General features: G+C 30.6%; 1 protein-coding gene across 1 annotated transcript; it reads right to left on the reverse strand.

Annotated features, from left to right (window-relative positions):
- Positions 1-1,648: 1,648 nt before the first annotated feature.
- Positions 1,649-4,180, reverse strand: LOC129316029 (protein LIGHT-DEPENDENT SHORT HYPOCOTYLS 10-like). Its single transcript, XM_054960264.1, has 2 exons — positions 3,432-4,180; positions 1,649-2,099 (listed from the first exon to the last, which is right to left on the reverse strand). The coding sequence occupies exon 1, from the start codon at positions 4,057-4,059 to the stop codon at positions 3,481-3,483; it is 579 nt and encodes a 192-aa protein (XP_054816239.1). The 5' UTR covers positions 4,060-4,180; the 3' UTR covers positions 1,649-2,099; positions 3,432-3,480.
- Positions 4,181-15,935: the final 11,755 nt, after the last annotated feature.

Raw genomic sequence — 15,935 nt, forward strand, 5'->3', positions numbered from 1 at the left:
TAAAATACCTATTAAACTATCAATAAATATTAATTCAATTAATAAAAATTTGACTCAACTAAAAAATTATAAGATTAAATTTCATTGTCAATGTAAGAACATTGTTGGTGATATGCATAATTTTCTAGTAAGTAATTTTTTAATCTGGAAACATGATAATTTTTAAGATTCAATTTATCTAAACCTTTTTTTTTAAAGCTTGTTAAACCTTTTGTATAATTAATCTAGCTAGTTTTGGGTAACGTTAACTAAATAACCCCCCCCCCAAAAAAAAAAAAATCTAAGATCCCACTCCATACTCTCTCTCTTTCTCTCTCACAACAAAACAAACAAATTACAGGAGAGAACGTTGGAGTGATGTGATGGTAAACCATAATCTGGGACAGTCAGATGAATTTGAGACGATCAGTTCCTTGTAACGAGCCTTCTAACCAAATATTTGATGCGTGTTGTGGGATAAATTAAACGAAGAGCGCAATGGAGAAATGTTCTGAATAAATTGTGATAACTTGTTACTTGATATAAAATTCATGAGATATTGGTTATATACAAATCGATCTTGTATGGAGACCCCAAGTATTATAGGTCCTAGCCCAATATCAAACGGGCGCTTTCTGTATACAACTAATTAACACGGGCATCCAAAATAACATGAATTTTGGAAGATTCCATTCAATTTGTATTCCTTATATTACCTTTCATGTATTCAAACTGCCATGAAGGGATTAATTAATTAGACAAACAATATATATATATATATATATATAATTTATGATTAACCTCTCAACATAGTCAGAAGGCATGAAAAACTGATGAGACACCTGATGAGTAAGCTGATTCTGCACAAATTTGTCTAGAAATTAAACACTAAATACCATCCAAGCCGCACAACATATGCATTTAATCACAAGAAATTGCTGAAATTGAAGTAGGAATTATGAAGTGAACCCTAGTACCCTTTCAGTTAATTCTTAATTGAAGGACATTTTAGATTTTACCATCTCTCTCTCTCTCTTATACATAATCACAATCCAGAGATTTCGTCAGAAAATTGTCCCAGAAAACAAGTAAACAGGAACAAAATTCATATGGTATAAATCTGTCACCTTGTTGTGCCTGCATAGAATTTAAATCATCTATATCAAAGAGCGTCGTCCCCCCACCCCCCCCCCCCAACCAAAAAAAAAAAAAAGACCTGGAAATCAAGTTTAATGTATATCTTTTGCACCTATATTCTTCACCCTCTCTCTCTCTCTCTCTCAAAATATCTACTGTAAACAATCTAGATTCGACCTACCATGCATGCTCGTGTCACCCAGGTAAAAAAACATTTCCTTCCAACAATAAAAGAGCTTGTCCCTGCGCGCGCGCGCGCGTGTGTAGTAGTGCTAGCCCTCACAATTAATTTACATATATGGAAGAGTTTTCTTAACAATTCACACCTGTATCTGTAAATAAATTTATGTGCGTATCTTAGACAACACTTTTTGATCAGTCACAAAGAATCATTATTTCATTCACTTATCATAACATATATAGAGATGATTGAGTCACTCCTGTATAAATTGCATGCGAAGCTCTTAAGATTAATTAAGCACGCACAGACAGATATATATTGATGCATGTATATATATCTGTGGATTCAAACTATAGCTAAGATGGATAAAAGTAGCATGTATAACCATATCGCCAAAATACCACAGCAGCAATAAGCCCCAAAAATTCCTTGAATGTACTTAGTCAAAGGATACAAATTAAGGATTCAAAGGTTGCATCGTAATTAAACACACTAGCTAGCTAGCTTCTTAGGATATATAGTTCAAGGTTATATATAAGCCTTGCCTGATATAACGCTGAATTATATTATAGATATCCGTACACTAGAGTGACTACTCATTATAATTGTATACTATATTAATCTTCCTGAACTTCATCTCCTAAGTATTCGCATTCAAATAATAAATACAATGTCCTTTGCAATACAAAGGCCGAGAAAGGATTTAACTTAGCTTCACATTCACCCCAGAAGATACTGCTAATGCCAAGCTGGCAGCTCATATATCCATCAATCTTTCATGACTTGGACATTATTTAGAGACCTGAAAATCAATGAGAGATTCAACGTTTCAAACCCCCCAGGAGAGAAAAAAACGTACATGCCATACGTACAAAAGTACTTGTATACGTGTACACGACTATACAAGTATATGATATGATCTAGGATTTTACCATGCTGCGGTTTTGCAATAGTACCTCTAAATTTCAAAGTATTTACGTTAAGGTATTTATATAAATGTCGGACATTTTGAAAAGGAAATATATATCCAAGAGAATCATTCATGATCCTCCTTTTGATTGTAACATATATATATCAGATGACGACAATTTTGAATTTATTGATCAAGCATCCTATTGATTAATAGATCAATACCTGGGATAAAAGTCTTGCACGCTTAAATTTAAATTTTGATAGTGAGAGGTGTGTGCAGTGCAATTCATGTACGGAAGTCAGATATATATTCACACACACACACATATCAACACCACCCAATCAAGAAAAGGATCTATTGAGAATGATGTGAGCAACAGCAAAAGCAAGATGGAGAGGACACAAAATTTGTTGGGATATATATAAAGACAAACCAATTAAGCTCCAATAATACTACATATTGTGGATTGTGGTGCACTGAATATGGGAATATATAAACCATTATGGCCCAGCACCCTAGCTAGAAAATCAGAAAGTTATATAATTCTTCCCCTTACTAAATCTCGAGACCTTCAAGATTCCACAATTCTGTTGATAAAATATATATTTTTACAGGAATATAATATTATGTATAAATATATAAGGTTATCTTGCCATTTGTGGTAACTGCAACATAAGATAGCACGAATCCCCAAAGAAGCAAGATTGTGTGGAAGAAAAGCAAACATGTATACATTGATAAATAAATAAATACGAAATTCAAAAACCACAATGATAGCATACTGTGATGTGTGTTGTGAATGAGATTAGAGAGAGAGAGAGAGAGAGAGAGAGAGAGAGAGAGAGAGTATAAAATGAATGAGAGCCAATTCCCTAGTCCCTACCAAAGTAAGCATAGTTTGTTCTTATATATATATATACGTCGTTGAACGTACATCAGAGAGGCGACTTAGGGTTTTGAAGCCCATTCATTATACATGGCCTAGCTAGGGTTCGCCGTGAATGATGAAGGAAATGATCAGATCGATGCAGTATTGAATATATATAAATATATATACTATTCCAAGTAAATAATGAAACCTACTTTTGAACCAACTTTACTATTGGGATTGATGAATTTTCCTGTTCTGAGTTTCAATCAGTTTGATCGAGCCTGTTATGTAACAACAATGAATTATTGTTCAAACTTCAAAGTTGCAGCAAAAGTTGAGAAAATTATTACCATTTAGTAATCGTGAACAAGGCCAAAAAGGAACCAAATGAACCTTGAATTACTGCAAAGGCAAGCTATTTGAGGTATCCTTCACGAGATTCCTCTTCTTCTTCTTCTTCTTGTAAGGGATTCCTCTTGCCTTGGCCTGAGAATCCCTCACTTCTCTCAGGTAAACTCTTATGGCGCCGCTGGCAAACGGGTTTGTCTCCGGCAAGCCGCCATTCTCCTCGTACGCGGCTCGCAGCCTTCCGATGAGCGCGTCCAGGCTGCCCCAAGCTTGTCTGAGAGGACATGTGCATGGCCCCGGCGGCTCCGCCTGCCCGAAGAACAGACAACCTTGTGAGTGCACCTTAGTCTTCCCGAACTGATCCAAGTATCTCAGAAAATCAAGAACATGGCTGGAACTGCACTGTGATAGAGCCACCGGAGGCCTCTGATTCCTCAAGTACTGCCCAAAAGTGTTCCAATCCCTCCTCTTCTGCGACTCATACCGGCTCAGCGGCTGTTGCTGGGCCGTCACCGGCGCCGCCGCCGCCGCAGAAGCCGAAGCCGAAGCCGAAGCAGGAACAGAAAACCTCGTCGACGATGATGATCCTTCTGCGATATCTTTCCCTTTGCCGGATGACATATCTATCATGCTACCTAGCTAGCTCTCGTCTGTGTTATTGATTTAATCATTTGAATTATTTGTTGATTTTCTTTTTCCTGCTTTCAGGTATAAGAAAGAAAGGGAACAGAAGAAACAATAGAATAGAGTGATGGTGAGGAAAAAATAATTAATAAAATTCTCAAAGATCACATCAATGAGGTATAGTGATGAGAGGACATGGTATGGGACCAAGGAAAGTGCTTTAGCTCCTTCTTTTTCTTCATTGCCTACATTATTTTCTTCCTTTAATCGTACTGTTAGCATTAACATCCATTAACCATACTTTTGTTTTTTTTGCTATTTGGCCCCTATATTTTTCCATACTTGTGCTTCCATCGTCAAATCAATTATTAATGGTGGCTAACTCGGCGTCTTTAGCACTATGGTTAATACCAATCTAGGTCATCTAGGATTAAGTCTATGCTTGCCGCGCAATAGCAAATTTAGAAATTGATTAAAAGTTAATCTGATCCATTTGTTTCAACTTTCACGGGTTGATGATGCACACAAAGCTTCTACTCTTGTTATTTACTTTTATACCTTCTTTATTTTTTCCCTATTTGAGGAATTAGAGGAATTGTGATCCTCACCGTACAGCACAGGAATAGGATAAAATAGAAAGTAAATTTATTCCTTTTTTTCTTTATATGTAGTAAGAGTTAATTGATATGTTTCTGTAACCCTAGGTTAGGGTGAAAAGTGAAGATTAATGATTTCAAGTTGAAGAATGGTCGTTGCTTGCTTAATTGTTCAAAGCATCTTAATCAGAAAAGCATTTTATATATATGTGCTCCAGGGCCCAGGTTGCAGCATTTCAAAACATATATATATATTTTTTAGTTGTTGTGATGATGATGATTATTAATATAAATATTTTATCTGCATTAGCTAGCCAGTGATACCTGCATGGATATAGGGCAATCACTGATTAAGAATTTTATTTTTGGGATTTATGTTTTTGGGTTCGAGAAGAATTCAAGGTATGCCATGTACATATATACCAAGAAAACAACTTATTCTAAGTAACTGGCCAATCGAAACAAAAAAAAAATTTCTTCATTTTTTAAAAAATGAGTACAAAATTTCTTTGATTACGCACGTACAAGTTAAGGAAATTATACTATTCCAAATTTTCTTATGGATTAATCCTCTTTAAGCTAGGGCCCTAAAACAGGAAATAAAAGTTTTTCTTATTGGAACTCTTCCAATTTTATGAAGTGGAGAGGTGATCAAGATTGATTAAGTGAATAATTTGATTTTGACTCTTGCAGGGGAGGGGACCTGCACACAAAAATAAATTAATATAAATTTACTAGCTGACCCTGAAAGCTTCTTCGCAATAACATTATAATAAGAAAGTACAATCATTAATTAATTAAAAGCTTAGTGAAAGTTAAGATTTAAATGCCCACTAAAAACCAGTGGTCCAGATTAACCAATCCATTTTGTACCATCTTTCTTCCAGCATCATTACCACATGGCGTCTTCCTAGCTAGCATATATGGCCTGTCACATTTTCACGGGCAGTAACATAACATCACCTAAATATATAATATATTATATTACAAATTAAACTTAGGCGCAACTGTCCAGTGTTTATTATTGAGAACAATTAAAAAATTTATATTACATGATCTTTTTCAACATAATTAGATTTCTTGAGACACTCCTTCCCTTTGTCCATTATTTGACACTTTTAATTAAATTTACATTTATATTGAATTAGTTAATTATCTTTAAAATTATACATTATTTTGATCTTTATCTTTATTTAATAGAATGTTTCAATTAAAAAAATTATTAATCACAACCCTAATTAAGCTATTTTTGAAAAAGCTTATTGATTGCACCTTGGAAGACCCAATATATATATATATATATATATTATATTTTTTAACATGATAATTTAAAAAAATGTCATGTACTATTGAAAAAAGGGGTTTAATTTAACTGAATGCCGTTATTTAATTAATAATATGATTTTTAGTAAATGATCTAGATCAATCGAAAGCGTGGTTTCTACTTTACTAAAAAAATATTTAAAATCAAATGAATGATACAAAAATTTCAAAATAAAGTAATTATTTTTTAAGAAGACATTGAAAGCCAAATTATGAATAATAATAAATATATAACTAGTATCTCGGCCAAAAATATAAAATTAATATCAATATTATCAATGTAAAAACAAATCATATTATTCATTAGTTGGGAATGTTCATATTTCCAGTAGTATATAAGAAAGTATTAACTAATTTTTGGGAACTACATTAAAGTGACTAATTCAAAATGAGTTAGATCAAAATCAGACCACACAGTTATAAAACTCTTTCAACAATTTTCTCAAATCTCAATACACAAAGCCCTTGAGCCAATTGTTGTTAATTGTTATGAAGGAATCTAATTAATCGAATTATATTGGTAGAGTATAATTGGAATTGATCGAGTTGTACGTGCGAGAAATCATACATGTGTGAGCAATGATGATTTTGTTGGTTTGCATCGTCTTTCGCAAGTGTTGGACTTTACTCGCAAAAACGTGTGCCCCAAACATACACCTTGGAAATACTTTGGCAAGCTGTTTCCGTAATTCTAGCAACATCTCATTTCGTCGTCTTCTTTCGTACATTGCCTGCCATCACCCACGAACCTTCATTTGTATGCGTACCATGCCTTAATATTTCACGAGATTTAGTTAATCAGGGCTTAATCTAATTAACAGATTCTGGATTAGGGTTTCATAAATTGGCAATGCTAGCCATACGATTGGCTTCTATATATATATATATATATATATATAGTGTAGGTTCGTGGAAATTAGATGAACGGTCCCAACCAAAATTGAGAAGCCCTGGCCTATATATAACGAATAATTTCTGTTATTAGTTCTTTGTAGATTGCTTTTGATGCAACACAAGAGGTGGTGGGAACAACTCGAGTTTTAAGTATACGACAAAACATCCTCAGCAAAAGGTGAAATCTCTTTCATCGATTTCCTCTCAATTTGTCTTCTTCCCTCAATTATATTGTCCCTTTGCTCTTGATCATTACATATACTTTCATTCAGCTCAAAAATTCAGGTAATTTTTTACCATGTTTATAATTAGATTCCTTTCAATGAAAGCATGGTTAACAAGTAGACAGTATCAGGTCGATTATTCATGATTGGTTGGAGGTTTTAAATTTCATGTATGTATTGTGTTTTAATTTCTTAAATCTTAGAAATTAAATATCGTATAAATTTAATTATTTTATATTTTTATTACAGAACAGAGCGGCTGCTGTGAACAAAATAAAAAAAATTAAAAGAAAATGGTAATTAATTATTCGCTATAGCGTGGCTAGCTAAACCCTCATAAATCAAGAGAGATTATCAGTGGAAAATATTGGGACGTAATTTCTAATGTGGCCATATATGGAATGGAATCGCTCGTGAAAATGTTGAGGAAAATCAGAGATGACATCATTTATCAATTATCAGAGATATGGAACATAATTTCCAGCCCTCATATTTTCCATTCATTCATTTTCCAGCCCTCAAAGATGATCATCCTTCTCATGGATGAACGTGATGGTGAATGAAGAATAAGATTAAGATTTTTAACTTACAAATTGTGCTGTGCATATATTGAACATTTTTTATATTATTTTTTCTATTTTGTTCATCATTTTTAATTTATTTTTTGGTAATCAATTAGCATTAATATAGGATTAGTATTTTAACTTTTATGAATTAGCAATAGTTATTGATATATGATTTCTTACAATTTTTTGGCGAAAAAATTCTTGTAACGATTTGACAGCCACCAATATTCGATTCTTACACAAGCGTGGTTTCAGTTTGATGTATACATCTTTATATGTCGTACTACAAATAAACAAAATGGTGAGATTTTTTTAGTTTCTCATTTGTAAAATATTGTACACGATATTCACAGTTAGTTAAAATATTTATTTATATTTTTGATCATGTCTACAAATAATCTAATCATTATGTCGATCTTCTAATCCACAAAGTTTTGAGGAATCATTTTGATAACAGACCGTCAATTGATTATAAGAGCCTTGTGACTTCCTACATAACTTAATTTTAGTCTTCCTACACGATTTTTACTGTAATCATGTATTCCAAAAAAAATATTTATTTATATGCAGTTACAAAAATTTCTCTCATACATCGCATAATTGGATTGCTAGTTAACTCACTCCTAACCAAACCCTCTAATCAATAATTTCTATATATGGCCATCAAATTTGACTTTAAAATATATATATGAAGTTAAAAGCATGACAAAGAAAGCGAAAGATTAATACCCTTTCACAAACATATGGATCTAGTTAAGAATTTTGCCTTAATATGACACCTTCATCAGGATGAGGTTACTTTTAAGGTTAGTTTGATTCAAGTGAAAGAATTTTAATGAAGAGAAAGGGAGGACTTTAATATTACATTGTTGGGGTCGGGGGAGAAACAATAATTATATATAAATAACTTTACACTTATATTATTAAAAATATTTTTCTAATAAAATATAATTATAAATATTGTTAACATGTAATTATAAGTATATAGATTAATTATCATTATCAAATATTCTCTCCGATCTCATTTATAAGTCACATTTTAGAAGATTCATTTAGTCTCATTTATAAGTCACGGTGTGTCTTTTTATGTAATATTTTGAAAGGCATTTCAAAAATTATCTTTCATAAGAAAAAGAAAATAACATGACATTACTTTTTGAATTTATTATATAGGAGCATATTTAAAATTATACACACTTTTATTTCTTATAATTTTTTTTTTGCATTATTATTAATGAGGTTAGACCGAAGGAGTATATTATTAAAAATCGACAACTGTTGACCTTGTTTAAAAAAATAAAGAATGGCAATTAAAAAAAAAAAGGCATTTAGGTCATTATGAAATAAAATTATACCCTTCCCTCCCATCTCCCTAGTTTGGAGAGGAGGGGATCCACTTTTTCAAACCAAATAAAGGGAGGGGCTCCCCTCCCTTTAATCAAATAATTCCTTAATTCTGTAAAACCAAAATTTAAGGGGGGAGGGGAATACAATGCCATTTTACATGGATATTCTTTAATTCAAAGTTATATCATGCCCATGTTTAGCTGTTTAAGTATTTGTAATATCATTATCATTATTTAATTATGCAATTTATACCCTTGCATTTAGTGCTTGTTATAAAGTAATTAAAATAACACACACACACATATGAGAATATCTTACTAATTTTGTAACGTTAAACCATAACTTAACGTGAGTCCCTCTCATAACCAACTTTTTTAATATATATCTATATGCGTATAACAAATTGTTTTCTAGATATTTGTATCAGGGATTTAGAATAGTTTTCGTTCCTTATTCAATTAGGGTTTGAATCCTAAAATTCACTTGTATCCCGTACATCACACTCTTACTATTTGAGATGGTCTATGTAGTTAACTAGCATATTTTTATTAAATAAATTAATCTAAACATCTGCTATATGAGACCATTATTACTAATGACGGTCTCTTGGATGTATCAAAAATTCATTTAACATATTTATTTAATATGATTATATATTTCATGACTCAAATTTAAGATTATAGGATGGGCGAATTCAACTCTTGACTCATTGAATCTAGCGCACCCCTTAATAACAAACAATAATTATGAATTTAATTGATTGGTTAATTTAGTATGTATTTTAAGTTATGGCCAATATGCAAAACAACACATACTACTTCCAAGTCTGTAAGAAACAACTTCTAAAAAATGAATGACATCAAAAGACTGAATATTGAATTAAATTTAAATAAGGAACAAAATATTTGGAAATTCAAAAAAAAAAATCTTTTAGTGACTTGGTTTAATTACAAGAAATAAATAGACTTGTCCGAAAACAACTACCCTCATTCCATGATTTGTAATAATTAAAATAAGAATTTGCAAGTAATTTTTTTTATCTGCAAAAAAAAAAATGTCTAACATATCATCGCCATTTCCAAAGATTTGTTATTCTCATACCCTCATTTACAACTTTAACCAACATTCATTAATTTGTAAAGGAAAACGATGAAGTAATGATATATTTGACAAGTTCTTTTCTTTACAAATTAATGAATCTCACTTCGTAAATTATAAAATGAGAGTAACAAATTTTCAGACAAGTCTATTTATTTTTTATAAATAGAGTATGAGAAAGTAGTTTTTAAGTGATGGTTAAGAGAACAGGTTTATTACGTTAGGACAGTGGATGGAATGGCAGAGACCAAAATTTGCAAAGTAGTCCTTGGAAAAAAGCAGGGCCCATATATATGCGGGGTTAATCGAGAAGAGAAATAAAATCAAAATCAAAATCAAATTACGTAAATGAAGAAGCCGTAGTGTCCTCCCTGATTCTGATGTGGCATCACGCTTGCCCATGTTTCTCGTGTCAGACAAAGCGTCTTATTTCTCTCTTGTGTATATGTATATGTATAAATAATTAACTTCAGGTAAGTTGAATTTCAAAACTTATCAAAACTATAATATAATTTTAAATTTAAAAATATTTATAAAAATATTTATAAATCACCCATTAATAAAATCTTCATATCAGCAATAAGACTTAATTCACAACCTTGTGAGTTATGGGCCAAATATTTATCAATTCAATCAACCTTTGTTGATACATAATTACTCCCTCCCATTCTATTTATAAGATATCTTTTATAAATAATTTTGTGTTCAAAATATAAGACACCTTACAATAATTAAATTATTTTTTAATTTTATTCCCTTTTGATTAGCATGAAAGTATTTAATATAATTATATTATTATTAAAGTTAAAAGTAAAAATAAAAATACCTCTTATTTTTTTATGATATCAAGAGAAAAATTAAATTTTTTAAAATATATAAAATAATTAAAAGTGCCATATAAGAAAAATCAGAGTGACCATGCAATATGCTTTTCAAATTAGAATGGCCAGCTAAAAATTGATCAGTAATTAATGAAATTAGTTAATAATTGATAAAAAAATTAATTAAAGCAATCTTTTATATCTTTTCATTTCATCACTTGATAGTTTGGAAAATTTGAGTTATTACCGCATCTTACCAAAACTAATTCAAAACTCTATTATATATGACTTGAGAATGCCTTTAATATATTTATTTAATATTATTATGTATCTTAAAATTCAGACTCAAAATCTAAAGACAAGTGGATTCGGCCCTTTCAACGAATTGAACCAAATGCCCTTCTATTAGTCAATCATTCATAAATTTTTTTGAATAACAGGGATGGACAGGAGCCAAGAGTTATAATAACGAAGGGAAATTTTACTATTAAGAAAGGCGAATGGCCACTGTACCACTATTTATCCGTAGAAATATAATATGATTTTGTGATGTTTTGCAGGAGAACACTATAAATTACTCCATGGTGGTAGCTTATGGCTATGAATACCAATAATGGAGAAAAAATGATGCTATCTTTCCAACTAATTGACCCTTTTTACCTATTTAACTAATTTATTAGTGCGAGTACCATAAAATTGGTTTAGAATATGAACCGACAGATCTTGGCATCGTCATCGCCCAATAGACTCTCAATTTCTTTAAAATATAGATATGGATTCGATTAAATATTGCCATCTTAAAAAGTTAAAGCTCTTATTATTATATTCTGAATAATTCTATCTTAACAGCTAATTTGTTATTCTCTTCATTTTTGTATATAAAATATTTTTAATTAAATCTCACGTATTAATAAAACTTTATTATTTAATTGAAAGCAGATGAAAATACAATAATTTTTAGCTTCGCCCTTAATATTGCCATAATTAATGTCATGGATAGTGGTAAAGCACAATTAATGCTTTTTTCATTTTTCAAGAAAATGAGGGCAAAATTGTTAAATTATTCAAAATTATTAAGGCACCCTTTACATTGAGGGACAAAAAAAATCTTCTAGAAAGCCCCTTATATAATTAATCAACATAATTTTACAGAGCTGCTATTGTCCCTTGCAGGACATCACAATTTTGTTACATAAAAGGAAAGTTCCAACTAAAACTAGACTTATTTTGATTAATTAATGTGAAGTAAGGTAATGAACAATAGTCTAAAAAGTAATAAACAACATATAATAAATACATGAACAAATCGTGCTAGATAATTTTAATAAGGACAATCTTATAATTTTTTAAATAATTTTCATTTCACCTCAATGCTCCAAACTTGCAATGAATTTTCAAAACTTCAAGAATTTTCTTTTTCATTATCTCTCATCTAGGGATTTGCAATCAAAATTTTCTTTGTTTTTTATTTAATTTTTATATTTTTGAATAGATACAAGTAAATTGATAGTTGAACCAACCTCCAATTTGATTGTCATTAAAAAAAAAATCAAACAGTTTTAGAAGAGAAATAAGAGGAAATTAAATAAACGTTCTCATAAGCATGGAGATATGTATTAGTTTTGATGAAGTTAGTGAGTTAAGTTTTATTATTATTATTATTATTTTAGATTTTCTCATAACAAATAATATTATAGAGCAGTTTTACAGAAGTTTTCCCTTTTTTAATTAAAAGTTTAGTCAAGTTTAAGTTTTAAAAATTTGTGAAATTAAAGTAAAACTCACGACTTAATAAATATTTATAAGAAGATTTAAAATTTTCTTCAAATCCAAGCTCATGTTGTTTTAGGGAGGTTACAAAGCATTCTTATAAAGATCATATCTTGAAAGGATTTGGGGGGAAAAAAAACAGAGAGAGCAGTGAAGGGTGCAATACAGGACAAGTATTATCTTTCATTTTCCCAAAAAAAAAAAAAAAAAAAAAGGGGCGAGGGGAAGGGAGGGGGCAGAGGAGACAATCTTACATGGTTTCCAACTGCTAACACGTGCTTCTGTTTGATTCCTCTTATTTATTTACATTATCATCCCTTTTTTTTAAATATTTATATCTTTGAATTATTCTCGTACTTTTTCGCTTCCTTATTATGATGCAACATCACGCATACACAAGCATAATCAAACCCCACTAATCTTTTTTCCCTCCATTTTTTTTTTCATCAAGCCCGAGGGCAAATAAAAGGTTTCCAGTCAACGTCACTGTCTTTTCTGGGGACACCGAGAATCAGCTAATTCAAAGGTTTTTTTTTTTTTTTAAGGCAGTCTTTTCCTTTTTGTTGTGTCTTGGAGTTTCTTTTCTTGTTCTTCTAGATCTACAAGAATCGAAATTATTTAATCGTCTGATTATCCTCAGAATAAAAGATGCAGTAATATTTTAAGATGATTTCACGAGGCGACGTTGATGTTGCGTGTATAATTATTTCAGTGACGAACACAACTAATTGGGCCAGAAATTCAAACGGCCGCTTCTGTTGGGTTGGGTTAATGGGCCGAGGTTTAAGTCGTCCCTCACATTTGGGCTTACATCTAGAAGACCAATAACCAGAGAGGCGGTGCCTGGTTTAAAAAACCAAGAGTATCGGCGATGCCCTACACAAAAAAACAGACACTGACTGTCACGTTTTCTAGTGGGGCCTATACAGTGACGTACCTCACTTGTCTTCGTTGTTCGCCGTATTTGAATTGGTTGTTTCTTGACCGTTGAGAGATGATAGACATGTTGATTTGTATGCGAAAGAAAAAACAGATTCATTTGTCAAACTTGTGGAGGCTATGTTCCAAACTCGTATTATGGAATGAAGTGTGGGATGAAGTTGACAGACATATTTTGCTTATTCACCATTAAGTTTACGATCTCATGAAGAACAAAGAATGTGTGCGCGTGTAATGTAACGTGGAGCCATAGAGAAGAATTATTTATGGTAGTTTCAAATATTAAACAAGGCAAGTGAATATAGACTCATGAATATTTAGTTAAAAGGAAGAAATTAAACAGAAGTGGTTTTAAATTTGGTCAAAAGTCGAATAAGGACAAAGTTTGGGCGTGGACGGTGCGCACAATGCCATTGTGCGGAGGTCATCCCCCCAAGTGGGACCCATCCCAATACGCATGGCATGGTCGCATGGGCTTTGAAGCTTCAAACTCACAAGTCACGGCTCCCCTCCCTATTCCAAGTTTCCCCTCCCTGAATGCTAACATCTTTTGCAATACCTATTTCTTGTAAGTTTACTCTCTCTCCCTCAATGCCTCAAGATATAAAATAATTTGATAAAAATAAAGTTTTCTTTGCTATGTTTATTTCAATATTATTCTTCTCTGCTTATCATATTATTTCCTCTTTTTGTTTACTATTTCACACATAAGGTTATATTAAATTAAGAGTATTTTTAGAAAATTTGTATATGTATTTTAAAAAATAAAATTGTAAAATATATTTGTTGAATTTTATTGATATCTATACTTTTGTCAAGTGCTTTCCAAACAATTCTTTTCGTCATTATTTATAAAATACTTTTAAAAAAAATTTAATGTCACAAAATATAAGATATTTTAATAAAAATAAAATTTCATTAATTATACCTTTTTAATATTATCATTCTTATAATATTTTTTATAAATGGAGTATTAAATGAATGTCATATTTAAAAATTTATATTTTTGTTTTAAAAAAATAAAATTATAAAATATATTTAATAAATTTTATTAATTGTATAATTTTATTTAAAAATATTTTATAAATTGAAAAGGTGAGAGTATGATGGAAGGAGTATTATTTAAAAAGAAAAAAGAAAAAGGAAAACAGTACGATGACGTGTTTGAATTTGATAAAGACAAACGAACGAAAAGTCGAAAACTACCGGAACCTTAAACAAATACAAGTTACAAAACTCGTCTAGGTAATTACTGTATGTTTAATTGTGAGCTTATATGTGCAGTTTGCATACACTGGACAATGATCAAGTCAACCAATAATGTGTGACATCCAGATCAACAATTGTAATTTATACATTATATTAGGTGGGGATACATGGAGGAAAAAGACAGAAATTAAAAGAATATGCTGATTAGGATAATATTTATTTCTCAATTATTGACTTTGTTTGCATCGTGGTGGGGGATGAATGATTCATGGATGCGATGTGCCTCTTCTTATATATACAATAATTAATAATTAATTTCGTCAATTAATTATACAATGATCAAGTGCTCCTTTCAATGAGAACCATGGCTCTTGGCCAAAAAAAAAAAAAAAACAGAGAGAGAGAGAGAGAGAGACATGGCCGATATAAATATATACGTATCTGATAAGTCAGGCATGCATAGATCACAATCTCATTAATTACTATTTTATAGTCACTCCTACTTATCGAATCAAATATGAACAAAAAACGCATCAATATAGACTCCAAAGCATTTGCAAAAATGGACTGATCTATATGAATTATGATGCATCCAGATAAAAATAGCCAAAAAAAATCATAGTATATAAAATGTTTTTTACCTATTAGTGTTGGTCTTGAATGTATAAAACATTACAAGAACTAAATAACATTAAATTATTATTATTTTCATAAATTCTCTTATTTATTCTATTGTAAATAGATATTTTATATATATATATAAAATTAACGGTAATTAAAATAAATTTACTTTAATTGAATGATAATTTTAAAAAGTAATAATAATCTTATCATTTTAATATACCGGTGTGTAACATTTAACAACTTATCTTAATTTTTGGTGAAGTAGTTTAAAATATTTTACACTTTAGACCAATGGGAAGTTGTGCGCTTCCTCTTTTCAAGATTCTAAGTCACTTATAACTAATTTGTTTTTTTAAACAAGTTAGTTAATTATATTTAAAATTATATATTATTTTTATATTTATCTTTATTTATTAGGATGTCAACTAAAAAAACATTATTAGCTGCACCTCTTGTAAAATCTCTCTTATC

Source organism: Prosopis cineraria, unplaced genomic scaffold (assembly GCF_029017545.1).
Source record: "Prosopis cineraria cultivar Desert tree isolate PC_DT_omini unplaced genomic scaffold, ASM2901754v1 PC7, whole genome shotgun sequence".
Lineage (NCBI taxonomy): Eukaryota > Viridiplantae > Streptophyta > Magnoliopsida > Fabales > Fabaceae > Prosopis > Prosopis cineraria.